This window comes from Mytilus californianus, unplaced genomic scaffold, assembly GCF_021869535.1.
Source record: "Mytilus californianus isolate M0D057914Y unplaced genomic scaffold, xbMytCali1.0.p SCAF_5, whole genome shotgun sequence".
Taxonomy (NCBI): Eukaryota; Metazoa; Mollusca; class Bivalvia; order Mytilida; family Mytilidae; genus Mytilus; species Mytilus californianus.
The window spans coordinates 21,925,153-21,937,850 of record NW_026262701.1 but is presented as its reverse complement, the minus strand read 5'-3'; the positions used below and the strand labels follow the sequence as shown (position 1 = coordinate 21,937,850).

Genomic DNA, 12,698 nt, shown 5'->3' with positions numbered 1-12,698 from the left:
TTGGTTCCCTCCGTAAAATATTCAGTATGCCTTCAAGCTTGTCAAATAACGGCCGGGTACCAGTCTGGTGTTAATGCTACTATATAACTCGGATATACTGCGATGTTTACCAAATCATGCAGGTCTAGAAAAAATGCTAAATTCTTCTAGTTAAAGCCATATCTATACGAATGGAATGACAATATGGCATCAAATTCAGATCTCGCTGGCGAAGAAAGTAATGCAACGAAATCAACTACACAAGCAGGTAAAATGTTACATCAACAAATGTGGAACGGGGACTCAATTATTTCCCCCATTACTTCAATATTCAATTTTATCATAATTGATGGGCAGATTTTTTATTCCCTATATTAGACTGCAAAATTTCAATAACTTTGTATCCCATGGTTTCTTGGAGAATTCTTAAAGAGTCATTATTATGGACCGGCATTTAAGAGAGCAATACTATTTTGAGTATAATTAGGTTAAATTTATAAACTTCCTGGTTAAAATCGAAAATAAAATTTGGACCATTTACTCAGACAATCATCTACCCTATACATTTCAGAACCACCTAAAATTTAACAAAAGTTGAAAGTTTAATGAATACCCTTTGAATATACTACAAATTTAAGCATCTTAACATAATTTTCATCTCGGTACAATATCCCATTTAAAAATAGATTGGACGTCATTCGTGGGTACTGGACTGGTATCCTGTAACTGGGATCCTATTCCATATGCGTTGTTACCAATTTATATATCATTCAGATTTATTCTCAGGTGTTTCTTCTATCTTTTCTATAGAAACGGAAATAACGCATTCTATCTGTCCTCTTGTAATTTTGACATTTTAAGTAATTCTGTAAAATGAAGGAAAAAATCTCAGTCATGCACACGTATTTGGGACCTTATTTTAGTTTATATCAACCAGCTGAGACTACTACTGTTATAGTAGTCTCAGCAACCAGGGATACGTTATTTTATATCTGCCAACAAGTATATACATGTCCGTGCTCTCAAAACGCCATTTCTCACGACACAGTTCTTATTTATTTTACTGGTAGCTCAATTGAATTCTACGTGTAATTATAAATTAAGTGCATATATCCTCGTCTCATCGTTTTCGTGCTATTAAGAATGCATTGTGACGTCACAATTTCCATTGAAAAAGCATGCATAATACGAATTCATATGACGTACGAAAACATATGATCTGACCATATGATTTATCCAGAAGACAGGACGTGCATTATTAATTACCAACACATATTTAAGACAATTTTCTACTACGATCTTTTCATTATATATTTACTTTGATTAAAAGGATTATACGTAAATATAGAGTTAACTTTTTTTAATTTTAGGACTATATCAGGAACTGAAAATTATTCTTGAAATACTACCAATTGACAACGAATTACAGAAAGCTCTTCAGTCTGTTTTCGATGAATTAGACAAACTGAGCGATGCCGATTCAGAGGAACTGCGGTCAAGCATTGTTTCATTTGTTTCATTACTGCCCAGTTTGAAGAAAAATGATTTAAATGTTGTTGTAGGTGTGCAATTATTTCAAAATGCTTCTTCCATTTTCAAACAGTTGTCCACTGTTCATCCGGTATTTTCCGTCTTGTATTTTGTTATTGTTGCTGGCATGGCATTATTCAACAGACAGACGAATAGTCCTAATCTAGAAACTACTCTGAAGGAGATGCTAAAAGAACAATCCGATAGCGATATGCTGAACGAATGTGAAGGAATAAAATGTACATTGACAAAATATGCCAAATTAGTATGTGCTATGGGCGACAAAAAACTTGAAACCCATGAAGTAAGTGCTGTCTGCGCAATGGTTCCAATCGGTGACGGCTTTGCAACGATGGGAAAATTAGCAAAGCGTATCAAGGAGCTCAGAGACGAGGAATATGAAAAATATTGTAGTTATAGAACCTCGGAATTTGAAAAAATTGTTCGTTATATTCACGTTTACTGTTGTCTTGATACGATGAAGAGAGGAATATTATGGCATATATATGCATTACTGAAATTTTCAAATAATTCACCAAGTCTTATTAAAGGAGTGAAAGCTGTTATCGAGGAACAACAAGATGAAAATAGGGAATTGTTAAAATTCTTAGTCCAGCCATCGAGAGAAACTGCAATCATCCATTATTCTGGAAACTTGTTCGAACACAAGATAATACAACAATTCCTAGAAGCGCATGAAATGAAAATGGATGATTTGAATTTTCTGTGCGAAGGCGTATATCATATAAAACCAGTCATGTATAAAGACTCAAAGATGTATATGGCAAAAAATAAATTCCCAGGACTCAAGTTTGTTAGATGGACATATACCAAATCTGTCGCTCAGAAAAAAAACCGTTTTACATTCCAGCGTGCAAGTATTGGTGGAAATTATTTTCATATTAATTCCCACAGACACACCGAGTATCATGTTAGGGCGGTGATCAATGGAATGTGGGTGGATGGATTAAGTGGTGATCCTAGTGCGGTGTATGGCACATGGAAAATTATTCCGATAGATAGTGGGGGAAAGTCAAAATATTATTTGATTGCCCCGCAGGGATTCACAAACATGTTCTTATTTGCTGGTTTCACAGGCAGAATATGTGTTCAAAAGTTCATCAAAAGTGAATATGAACAAGTTTTATGGCAAATTGAACAAACTGTAGATGAAGACAATTCAGACAATACAGCACTTGAAGCTGAAAATGATGAAAATAAGAAGAATGAAGATGAAGACAATTCAGACAATACAGCACTTGAAGCTGAAAATGATGAAAATAAGCAGAATGAAGATGATAAAAATGATGGCAATAAACAAGCCGACGACCATGGAAATGATGACAAACAAGCCGACGATAAAAAAAAGAAAGGCAATAAACAGACCGACGATTATCAAAAAAATGACCATAAACAGGCCGACTATCGAGAAAATGATGACAATAAACAGGCCGACGACCAAGAAAATGATGACAATAAACAGGCCGGCAATCATGAAAATGATGACAATAAACAGGCCGGCAATCATGAAAATGATGACAATAAACAGGCCGGCAATCAAGAAAATGATGACAATAAACAGGCCGACGACCAAGAAAATGATGACAATAAACAGGCCGGCAATCATGAAAATGATGACAATAAACAGGCCGGCAATCAAGAAAATGATGACAAAAAACAGGCCGGCAATCATGAAAATGATGACAATAAACAGGCCGGCAATCAAGAAAATGATGACAATAAAGCCGACGATCAAGAAAATGATGACAATAAACAGGCCGGCAATCATGAAAATGATGACAATAAACAGGCCGGCAATCAAGAAAATGATGACAAAAAACAGGCCGGCAATCATGAAAATGATGACAATAAACAGGCCGGCAATCATGAAAATGATGACAATAAACAGGCCGGCAATCAAGAAAATGATGACAAAAAACAGGCCGGCAATCAAGAAAATGATGACAAACAAGCCGACGATCAAGAAAATGATGACAATAAACAGGCCGACGACCAAGAAAATGAAGACAATAAACAGGCCGACGACCAAGAAAATGATGACAATACTGTGGATTCATTTATTTTCGTGGATATCAATTTTCGTGGATAGAGAAAAAAAGACGTTTCGTGGTATACGTAAATTCGTGGATCGCTGATTACAAAAATAAAAATCAGATACGTAATTCTTGGATTTCTTTTTGATTTAGAAAATCATATAACCTCCTTGGTTTGATCAATAAAAAGATAGGAATCATTGAAAAAGTTTTGAATTGTAAAAATCCTCACTTGGTCATTCTAGGTTAAAGTGTTCATTGAAAACTTCTATTACAATAATGGGCAGAGACAAATTATTTGTTTGTTTTACAATTTATAAATTCTTGTCGGAATTTTATAAGGCATTCAAAACTCTTTGATTGAAAGCTCATGATGACAATAAACAGGCCGACGACCAAGAAAATGAAGACAATAAACAGGCCGACGACCAAGAAAATGATGACAATACTAGTAATTAGGCCGGCAATCATGAAAATGATGACAATAAACAGTCCGGCAAGAAAAAAATAAAAATAAATAAAGACAACAAACAGGCCGGCGATAATGACCATGAACTGGATGAAGATGATAAAAATTATGGCATTAAACAAGCCGACGATCATGGAAATGATGACAAACAAGCCGACGATAAAAAAAAAAGAATTGCAATTAACAGACCGACGATCATGTAAGTGATGATAATATACAGGCCGGCGATAATGACCATGAACTGGAAGAAAATGATAAATAGGGTGGCAATATACAAACCGACTATCAAGAGGATGACAAACTTGGGTAAACTTTATTAAAATTAAAATGAATTTGTCAATTTGATTAAACATGCAAACATCCTGAAAAACATTTTGAATCAATAAATTCAGATAAATTACATCAAGAATTGGTAGAAAAAATGCGTAACTTTGCTTGGCTACCTTCTAAATCTACGGACTACCCCTTATCCTACTGAATGATACCTACTTAGACGATAATAAAGACAAGGCAAATGCCTTTACTCGTTGTTTTTATGTGAAAAATCGAGCGTTGACGACTCCTCTACAAATATTCCGGATGTAAATTTAAGTGACGTCGTTCATACTTGTAACGCAAGAGGAAGTTTATGGATCAATTCTTTTTGTTAGACGTATCTATGGCAACAAACCCCGACATCATTAGTCCAAGACTTCTAAAATATGCGACTCGCGAATTAAGCTATCCTTTATCTCTGTTATTCAATAAGTCATTACAATTGTGCACTTGACTGGAAAAAAGAAAATGTAACACCACTTTCCAAGAGATGTTCTCCAGAAATTGTATTCAGTCATATACCTATCTTTCATCTAATCAACCGGACCATGATCATTCTTTATCTATGAAAGTACGCAACATCGAGAAAATTTATCACCACACCAAAAGCCCTTTACTAAGTAATCCTTTCCGAAAAGATATAGAAATTTCTGGATAAGGGAACTAGGTTCTGCAATGTCATATGGTTGCAATGATAACATCAAAGGAGTAGGAAATTTGTCAAGTCTAGCCTGCAGTGAAGGAAACGTAATGAGCCTATTTAATACTACTTTAAGACACCAGCGTAGTCATGGGCAAAAACATTACCATCGGTCCAATGTAAAAAAAATGTCATCCAAATCTAGATCGCCCTCTTGGAGCTTTGATGACCTTCTTTCACATCTTCATCATCCGCTAGGGTTACGTACATTAGAACTATTCTTTTTTCACTGCCTGTTAATTTTCTAAAATGTGTGAGAGATTATGCACTTGACAAGGGATGTATAAATACATTTTCTCCAGTATACAGACTGGTGAGTATAATTTGTGATGTAAAAAGTAAGATCGGGAAAAAAAAAGAGGAACGAGAGATACCAGAGGGACAGTCAAACTCATAGATCGAAAACAAACTGACAAAGCCATGGTCAAAAATAAAAAGACAAATAGACAAATAATAGTACAGATGAAACAACATAGAAAACTAAAGACTAAGCAACACGAACCCCACAAAAAACTGGGGGTGATCTCAGGTGCTCCGGAAGGGTAAGCAGATCCTGCTCCACATGTGGCACCCGTCGTGTTGCTTATGTTATTACAAATCTGGTAAATTGTCTTAATTCGGTAGGTCAAATTCGTGAAAAGGGAAGGGTATTGTAGTTACGACATAAGGAACATATCCGATATCATCTGTGAAACGGTTATTCCATAACGGTCAACCAACTCGTGATGGCGTCCGTAAAATTTACGAAAGGATGTTTTCAACTTCACAATTTGGAACTCTTGGTTTAATAGCTTCCTTGTGAGCAGCAATCCTCTATCAAGGAAATCATGATAGGAAATACAAGCCCGGGAATATCGTATCAATTGGGAGATATATACTCCGTATGTAGGCGCTACTGGAAGGTTGCTACATAGAAATGGAAAGTTCACAATTGGGAAGCTGAAATCATCTCTTTTGTCGTAAAGTTTTGTTTTCAACCGACCCTCATTGTCAATTTCTAGATGTAAGTCAAGATATGAGGCAGACTTAACTGTATCTGTAGTATCTTTTATCTCTAGTTGGATGGGATAGATTCGTTCAACATAGTCACCAAATTTTGTATTATTTAGTGAGAGAATATCATCTATATAGCGGAACGTAAAGTTAAAGGATATTGATAACTTCTTATCTTTTTTCCTAAGAAGTTCCTGTATGAAGTCAGCCTCATAATAATAAAGAAAAAAGTCGACAAGAAGAGGGACACAATTGGTTCCCATTGGAATTCCGACAGTCTGTTAAAAAACACGTCCTCCAAAAAAAAAGAGGAAATTCCTTCTAGTTCAGTTTTCAAATGAAGGAATTGATGCAATCAACATCAGCAACGTTTTTCATCACTAGAAGGTTACATCTAAAACTCCACTATATTTTCAAAATCAGTTTGTTCCTATTGTATACTACAGTTACACCAAAACCATTGCACCTAAACATGAACATCTCCGAAAGATAATATCTCATGGTCCTAAGTTCAGAGAACCACAACACATCAATTGGAACCATAACTTCAAAAATAATTATGGATTCCATTGAAGACTAAGCCAGAGCATTGGCTAAACGAGAAGAAGTTGAACTGGACACTTTGTCAGAATGGGTCAAAACAATCAGGTATCTGATAAAAGGTAGAATTTATAAGTTGAAAAACTGTGTGAATGATTGACTAAAGTCCGTTTTCAGAGACCGAAGAAGCTGTGAAATGTCTATCATCTCTTCACGATAAATATGTTGTTATTCCTGCGGACAAGGCTTCAAATAATATTGTCTTTGTACGTAAATCGTACTACTTCGAGTGTCTTGTAAAAGAATTAGGAATAAATGAGCTCTCAGTTAATCCCACATACAAACACATATCAATTGACACGGATGAGATTTTGCGAGTCATAAGTCCTTCGTGGCTTCAATGAACATTACATCGATCACCAAATCTGAGGACTTACCTTGTTTGTATTGGATACCTAAGCTTCACAAAATTCCATACAAACAACGGTACATTGCCGGCTCATCTGCATGGTCTACAAAGGAATTGTCCATCAGATTGACTAAAATTCTGTACGCAGTGAAAGAGGGACTTCAAAAATACTGTGAAACTGTTTACTAGCGTAGTGGTATTAACCATATGTGGATTCTAAAAAAATCTAAAGAACTTCTGGATAATTTTAAATCTCGATCTTTTACTGAAATTAATTTTATCAAAACTTTCGATTTTTCAACCCGGTATACCACCATTCCCCATGTGAAATTGAAAAATCGTCTAAGAGAAATAATCCACAATCTTTTCAATATGAAATGGTAGCATACCATACGGCATATTTTGTTAAAAGTGAACAAAAAGGTAAAACATGCTACGCAGAGGAACAAGTGATCAGTTTGCTGGAGTTTCTTATTGGCAACATATTGTTGAATTTGGAGGTAGACCTTTTTAACAAATTGTCGGCATTCTTATGATTCCTATGGGAACGATCTGTGTGCCCCTCCTTGCCTTCCTCTTCTTATTTTCATGTGAGTCGGAATTCCTTCAGACACTTGTCAAAAACAAGAAGATCAAAGAAGCCAGATTATTTAATTTCACATTCAGATATATTGATGATGTTCTTTCCATTAACAATCCAGACTTTTCTGATTGGGTTCCAGTAATATATCCTCCAGAACTAGAAATTAGAGAAACAACAGACACGGCTTCCTCTGCCTCATTTTTAGACTTATACCTCGAATTTGACATAAGCGGTCATCAGTACCCGAATCTATATATATGACAAACGAGACGATTTCAATTTTGAAATTATCAATTTCCCCCACCTTAGTAGCAATATACCAATTTCACCTGCATATGGGATATACATTTCCCAACTCATTCGGTATTGAAGAGTTTGCAGCTACTACCCAGACTTAATAAAACGTCACCAGTGTCTGAACAGAAAGTCGAGGAACCACGGTTATGTCAAAGAACGTCTCCTTTTTTCTAAAAAAGTTCATCGGAAGATACCAAGACCTTGTCGATAAATATTCCGTATCAACTTCACAAATAATACATCATGGTCTTGACGTATAGATTCGTTGTTTATCATCTTAATTACATGTTATAGTGTTCTTTTATTTGTCTTTGTAACCTTTACTGTTTAGTCCTTTTTTTGGCAATATCCTTTTGACGTGGCTCGGTACTTATGCATCCCGCCAATGTGTTGTTGCGCTGTGGTAATTTTGTATTCTTGTCTTCATTTTTTGCTGATGTGCTTCGTCTTTATGCCATTTTGGTTTTTTTGTTGTTGACATATTTGTTTGTTTTTGTATTGATGAAGATTATAACACAATGTTGACTGCTGTACCCCTATTTTTGACATTTTTACCTATCATGTATATATAATAAAGGAAGATGTGGTATGATTGCCAATGAGACAACTCTCCACTAGAGACCAAATGACACAGAAATTAACAACTATAGGTCACCGTACGGCCTTCAACAATGAGCAAAGCCCATACCGCACAGTCAGCTATAAAATGCCCCGAAATGACAATGTAAAACAATTCAAACGAGAAACTAACGGCCTAATTTATGTACAAAAAATGAACGAATAACAAATATGTAACACATAAACAAACGACAACCACTTAACTACAGTCTCCTGACTTGGGACAGGCACATACATACAGAATGTGGCGGGGTTAAACATGTTAGCGGGATCCCAACCCTCCCCCTAACCTGGGACAGTGGTGTAACAGTACGAACTATAAAAATCAGTTGAAAGAGGCTTAACTCATCAGATGGATAAAAATACAAATACTATAAATACAAGTGGACATGGCCGGGTACTTGTACATCCAAACAACAAAAAGACACTAAGTACAGATCTGAGAGTACTCGCAGTTACTGACAGCTAGTTCAAAGCCACTAACAACTAATAAAAAAAATCATGCATCTAAGACATGCAATCAATCCGTACACATCCAACATATAATGGATTTAGACGTCATAAACAGTCAGAGAAAAACATGACCTTGTGCAATGCCAAGATACAGGTATTGTAGATCCATGAATGTGTATATGTATGTAACAATAATATTTAGTTTGCTTTTAATTTACTGATAACAAAATCAATATTAGTACCAATAAAAACAATATTTAAATATTCTAATTACAGTGTTGAATTGGTAACCTTTTAGAATAAGTTTATTTAAAGGATCGATAAGTTTACCAGGATCTTTTCTAAATTCCCGGGCACGTTAAACAATATTTCCGTAAAAAAGAGGATCTGCAATCCCGTTTGAAATAAGTTTTCTTCATGTACAACCAAACTTCAAAACCAAATCTTTATATCTGTGGAAGAATTTAGTAAAGGTTTTAAGTAATTTGTGGTAACGAAATCCCTGGATTAATAATTTACAAGTAATACATAGATTACGTTTGTTAAAATCAAAAACGTCACAACAGACACTGGCATAGCGAACGAGTTGTGAAATATAAACACCGTAAGCTGGTGCCAAAGGAACATCACCATCCAAAAAGGGAAAATTAACAATAGGGAACGAAAAATCGTCCCTTTTGTCGTAAATTTTAGTGTGGAGTTTCCCGTGTAAAACCGAAATATCTAAATCTAGGAAAGGACAGTTGTTACCGTTTAAATTTGATTTATTTAAAGTAAGTATGTTTGTTTTGTTCACACATTGTTGTCAATATAATGGAATTTTATGCGACTGTCATACAGGTGAGAACCGCCTCGGTGGTCTCGTGGTAGCGTGTTCGCCTCGAGCGCGGGAGGTCGTGGGTTCGAACCCGGCCGGGTCAAACCAATACTTTAAAATTGGTATTTTGCTGCATCTCCGCCAAGCACGCTGCATCAAGGAGTAATAGCAAAGACTGGTCGGCTCGGAGACAGAATAATGTGTCCGGGTAAGGTGACATGTCTTTCTGTGGACTGTTACCTTGTGAGCTAGCACGTTAAAAATCCGGCACAGCGTGTCGGTCTAGTACAAAGCAGGGTAAATATTCATATTACATTAACATGTTCTCGTCCTGAATATTAATATTAATTTGCCACTGGACGTTAAGCAGCCATCCAACATCATCATCATACAAGTGAGAGGTTAAGCTAGCTATAAAACCAGGTTTAATCCACCATTTTCTACATAAGGTAATGCATTACAAAGACAGGAATATGACAGTTGTTTTCCATTCGTTTGAGTTGTTTGAGATTTTGTTTTTCCCATTTAATAAGGGACTTTCCTATTTGAATTTTCCTCAAAGTTCAGTATTTTTGTTATTTTACTTTTTTCTAATAAGGAGTGGTCTGAAGATTTCGACTTTGTTGAAATATTAAAACTTTATCTTGCTAATCATTTTTGCTATCCAAAGTTTCTCTCTACTTATTATAGTTTTCAAGATAATAAGCAACAAGAGGCTGTCAGAGTGACAACAAACCGGATTTTCCTGTATGAAAATGATATTTGCAAATCTATATCAAGTAAAAATTAAACGGCATTAACACACACAACACAAATAAAATACACAGCAACTGTGACATCTACCTTTAAAACACACATGACTTAAAAAAAATTGTTATAAAGAACTTGTTGACAACTTCTGACTAAAATCAATTGATCAGATACAATCAATGATAGACTTTCCATCCATATACTTATTAATTACACCATTTCTGTTCAAAGGGAAATAACTTAAAATAAAAATAAATCATATAAACTGGAAAAAATCATTTTCTGTTGTATAAATTAAGTATGACTTTTCGCTCCATTAAGGTCTATACCTCAACAACGATAAAAAATAAAATCTTGAAAATCGAACTTGACCTTCATTTAGTCACAGGAAACAGCATATCTATATATTTGAAAAGATTTCGACAACGCTCTAAGTATCACTTTTCGCTACTGAAAGGTCTACAACTCAACAACGAAAAAAGCTAAAATCGTGAAAATCGAACTTGACCTTCATTTAGTCACAGGAAAAAACATATCTAAATTTGAAAAGATGTCATCAAAGCGTTATCAAGTTATTGCACAGACCACAGTGTAAGTATCACTTTTTGCTATTGAAAGGTTTTCAAACTATTAACGATAAAAGCTAAAACGTGAAAATCGACCTTGACCTTCATTTAGTCACAGTAAACAACATATCTAAATTTGAAAAGATTTTGTCAAAGGGTTATCAAGTTATTGCACAGACAACGCTCTAAGTATCACTTTTCCCAACTGAAAGGTCTACAATTCAACAACGAGAAAAGCTAAAATCGTGATAATCGAACTTGACCTTCGTTTAGTCACAGGAAACAACATATCTAAATTTGAAATATGCCATCAAAGCGTTTTCATGTTCATGATCGGACACTGTTTGGCAGCCGCCCTATCGTCCGGATGCCCGCCCGCCAGCCTAAAACATCCCCCAATCAATAACTGATCTTTCCTTCGTAAATCCGGTTAAAAATTAAAAAAAAAAACCATTCAAATCTTCATTTAAGGGCAATAACTCCTGCAAGAAGCCGTCTGACAATTTTGACGGCAAGGGACAATAGATAGAGCTCAACATTCTGAACTTTTTTTTTTTTTTTATCTCTGTCAGTTTTCTTTAATCATAGTGGTTTTCAAAATAATAGACAAAACTTGCATTTTACCCCTATGTTCTATTTTTAGCCATTTCAGCCCTCTTGGTTGGCAGGCAGGGTCATCATACACATTTATTAAACTAGATACCCTAACAGGGGCGTAGCTAGACTAGTATTTCAGTGAAGGCACAATTGTCTACGCCGATCGGAGCGAGGCGAAAATATTTTGGACCATTTATGCAGAAAAAAATTGTCGATGTGTATGCAACTACGTTTTTGCATACGGGTTTCCAACATGACCTTTTGTAAAAAATGCATTTACCCTGAGCAATTACCATTTTCTTGGGAAAAACATATATACCCAAATTGAAAGTTTGACACTCAGAAGGCATACCTCCACTATTTCTCATGTATTTTTGCTGTTAAATAATTGTTATCAAAATTATCTTAGTAGTACTATGAATATAAATGGTTTGCATGATTTGAAATCAATCCATGAGCAATTCTTAGCAAATCCAGCAGCACAGGATATCACAAAGTTAAAAAATCCATGTTATATCTCAAATGGAAATATAGGGATAAATTTTTAAAACTACATTTTTTGTAGTGAAATGTTCTATCTCCAAACTAGAGGCTCTAAAGAGCCTGTGTCGCTCACCTTGGTCTATGTGCATATTAAACAAAGGACACAGATGGATTCATGACAAAATTGTGTATTGGTGATGGTGATGTGTTTGTAGATCTTACTTTACTGAACATTCTTGCTGCTTACACTTATCTCTATCTATAATGAACTTGGCCCAGTAGTTACAGTGGAAAATATTTTGTAAAAATTTACAAAATTTATGAAAATTGTAAAAAATTGACTATAAAGGGCAATAACTCCTTAAGGGGTCAATTGACAATTTTGGTCATGTTGACTTATTAGTAGATCTTACTTTGCTGTACATTATTGCTGTTTACAGTTTATCTCTATCTATAATAATATTCAAGATAATAACCAAAAGCTGCAAAATTTTCTTAAAATTACCAATTCAGGGGCAGCAACCCAACAACGTGTTGCCTGATTG

General features: G+C 35.2%; 1 protein-coding gene across 3 annotated transcripts; it reads left to right on the top strand.

The window, feature by feature from the left end:
* LOC127701015 (uncharacterized) lies at positions 1-4,206 on the top strand. Of its 3 annotated transcripts, none has more exons than XM_052204776.1 (3): positions 1-247; positions 1,350-2,959; positions 3,224-3,681. In XM_052204776.1, the coding sequence occupies exons 1-3, from the start codon at positions 184-186 to the stop codon at positions 3,617-3,619; spliced, it is 2,070 nt and encodes a 689-aa protein (XP_052060736.1). In that variant the 5' UTR covers positions 1-183; the 3' UTR covers positions 3,620-3,681. The 3 variants fall into 3 exon arrangements, with proteins under 3 accessions (XP_052060736.1, XP_052060735.1, XP_052060734.1); XM_052204775.1 differs by adding an exon at positions 3,984-4,206 and having other exon boundaries at positions 8-247; positions 1,350-3,547; XM_052204774.1 differs by having other exon boundaries at positions 8-247; positions 1,350-3,679.
* The last annotated feature ends 8,492 nt before the right edge of the window (positions 4,207-12,698 follow it).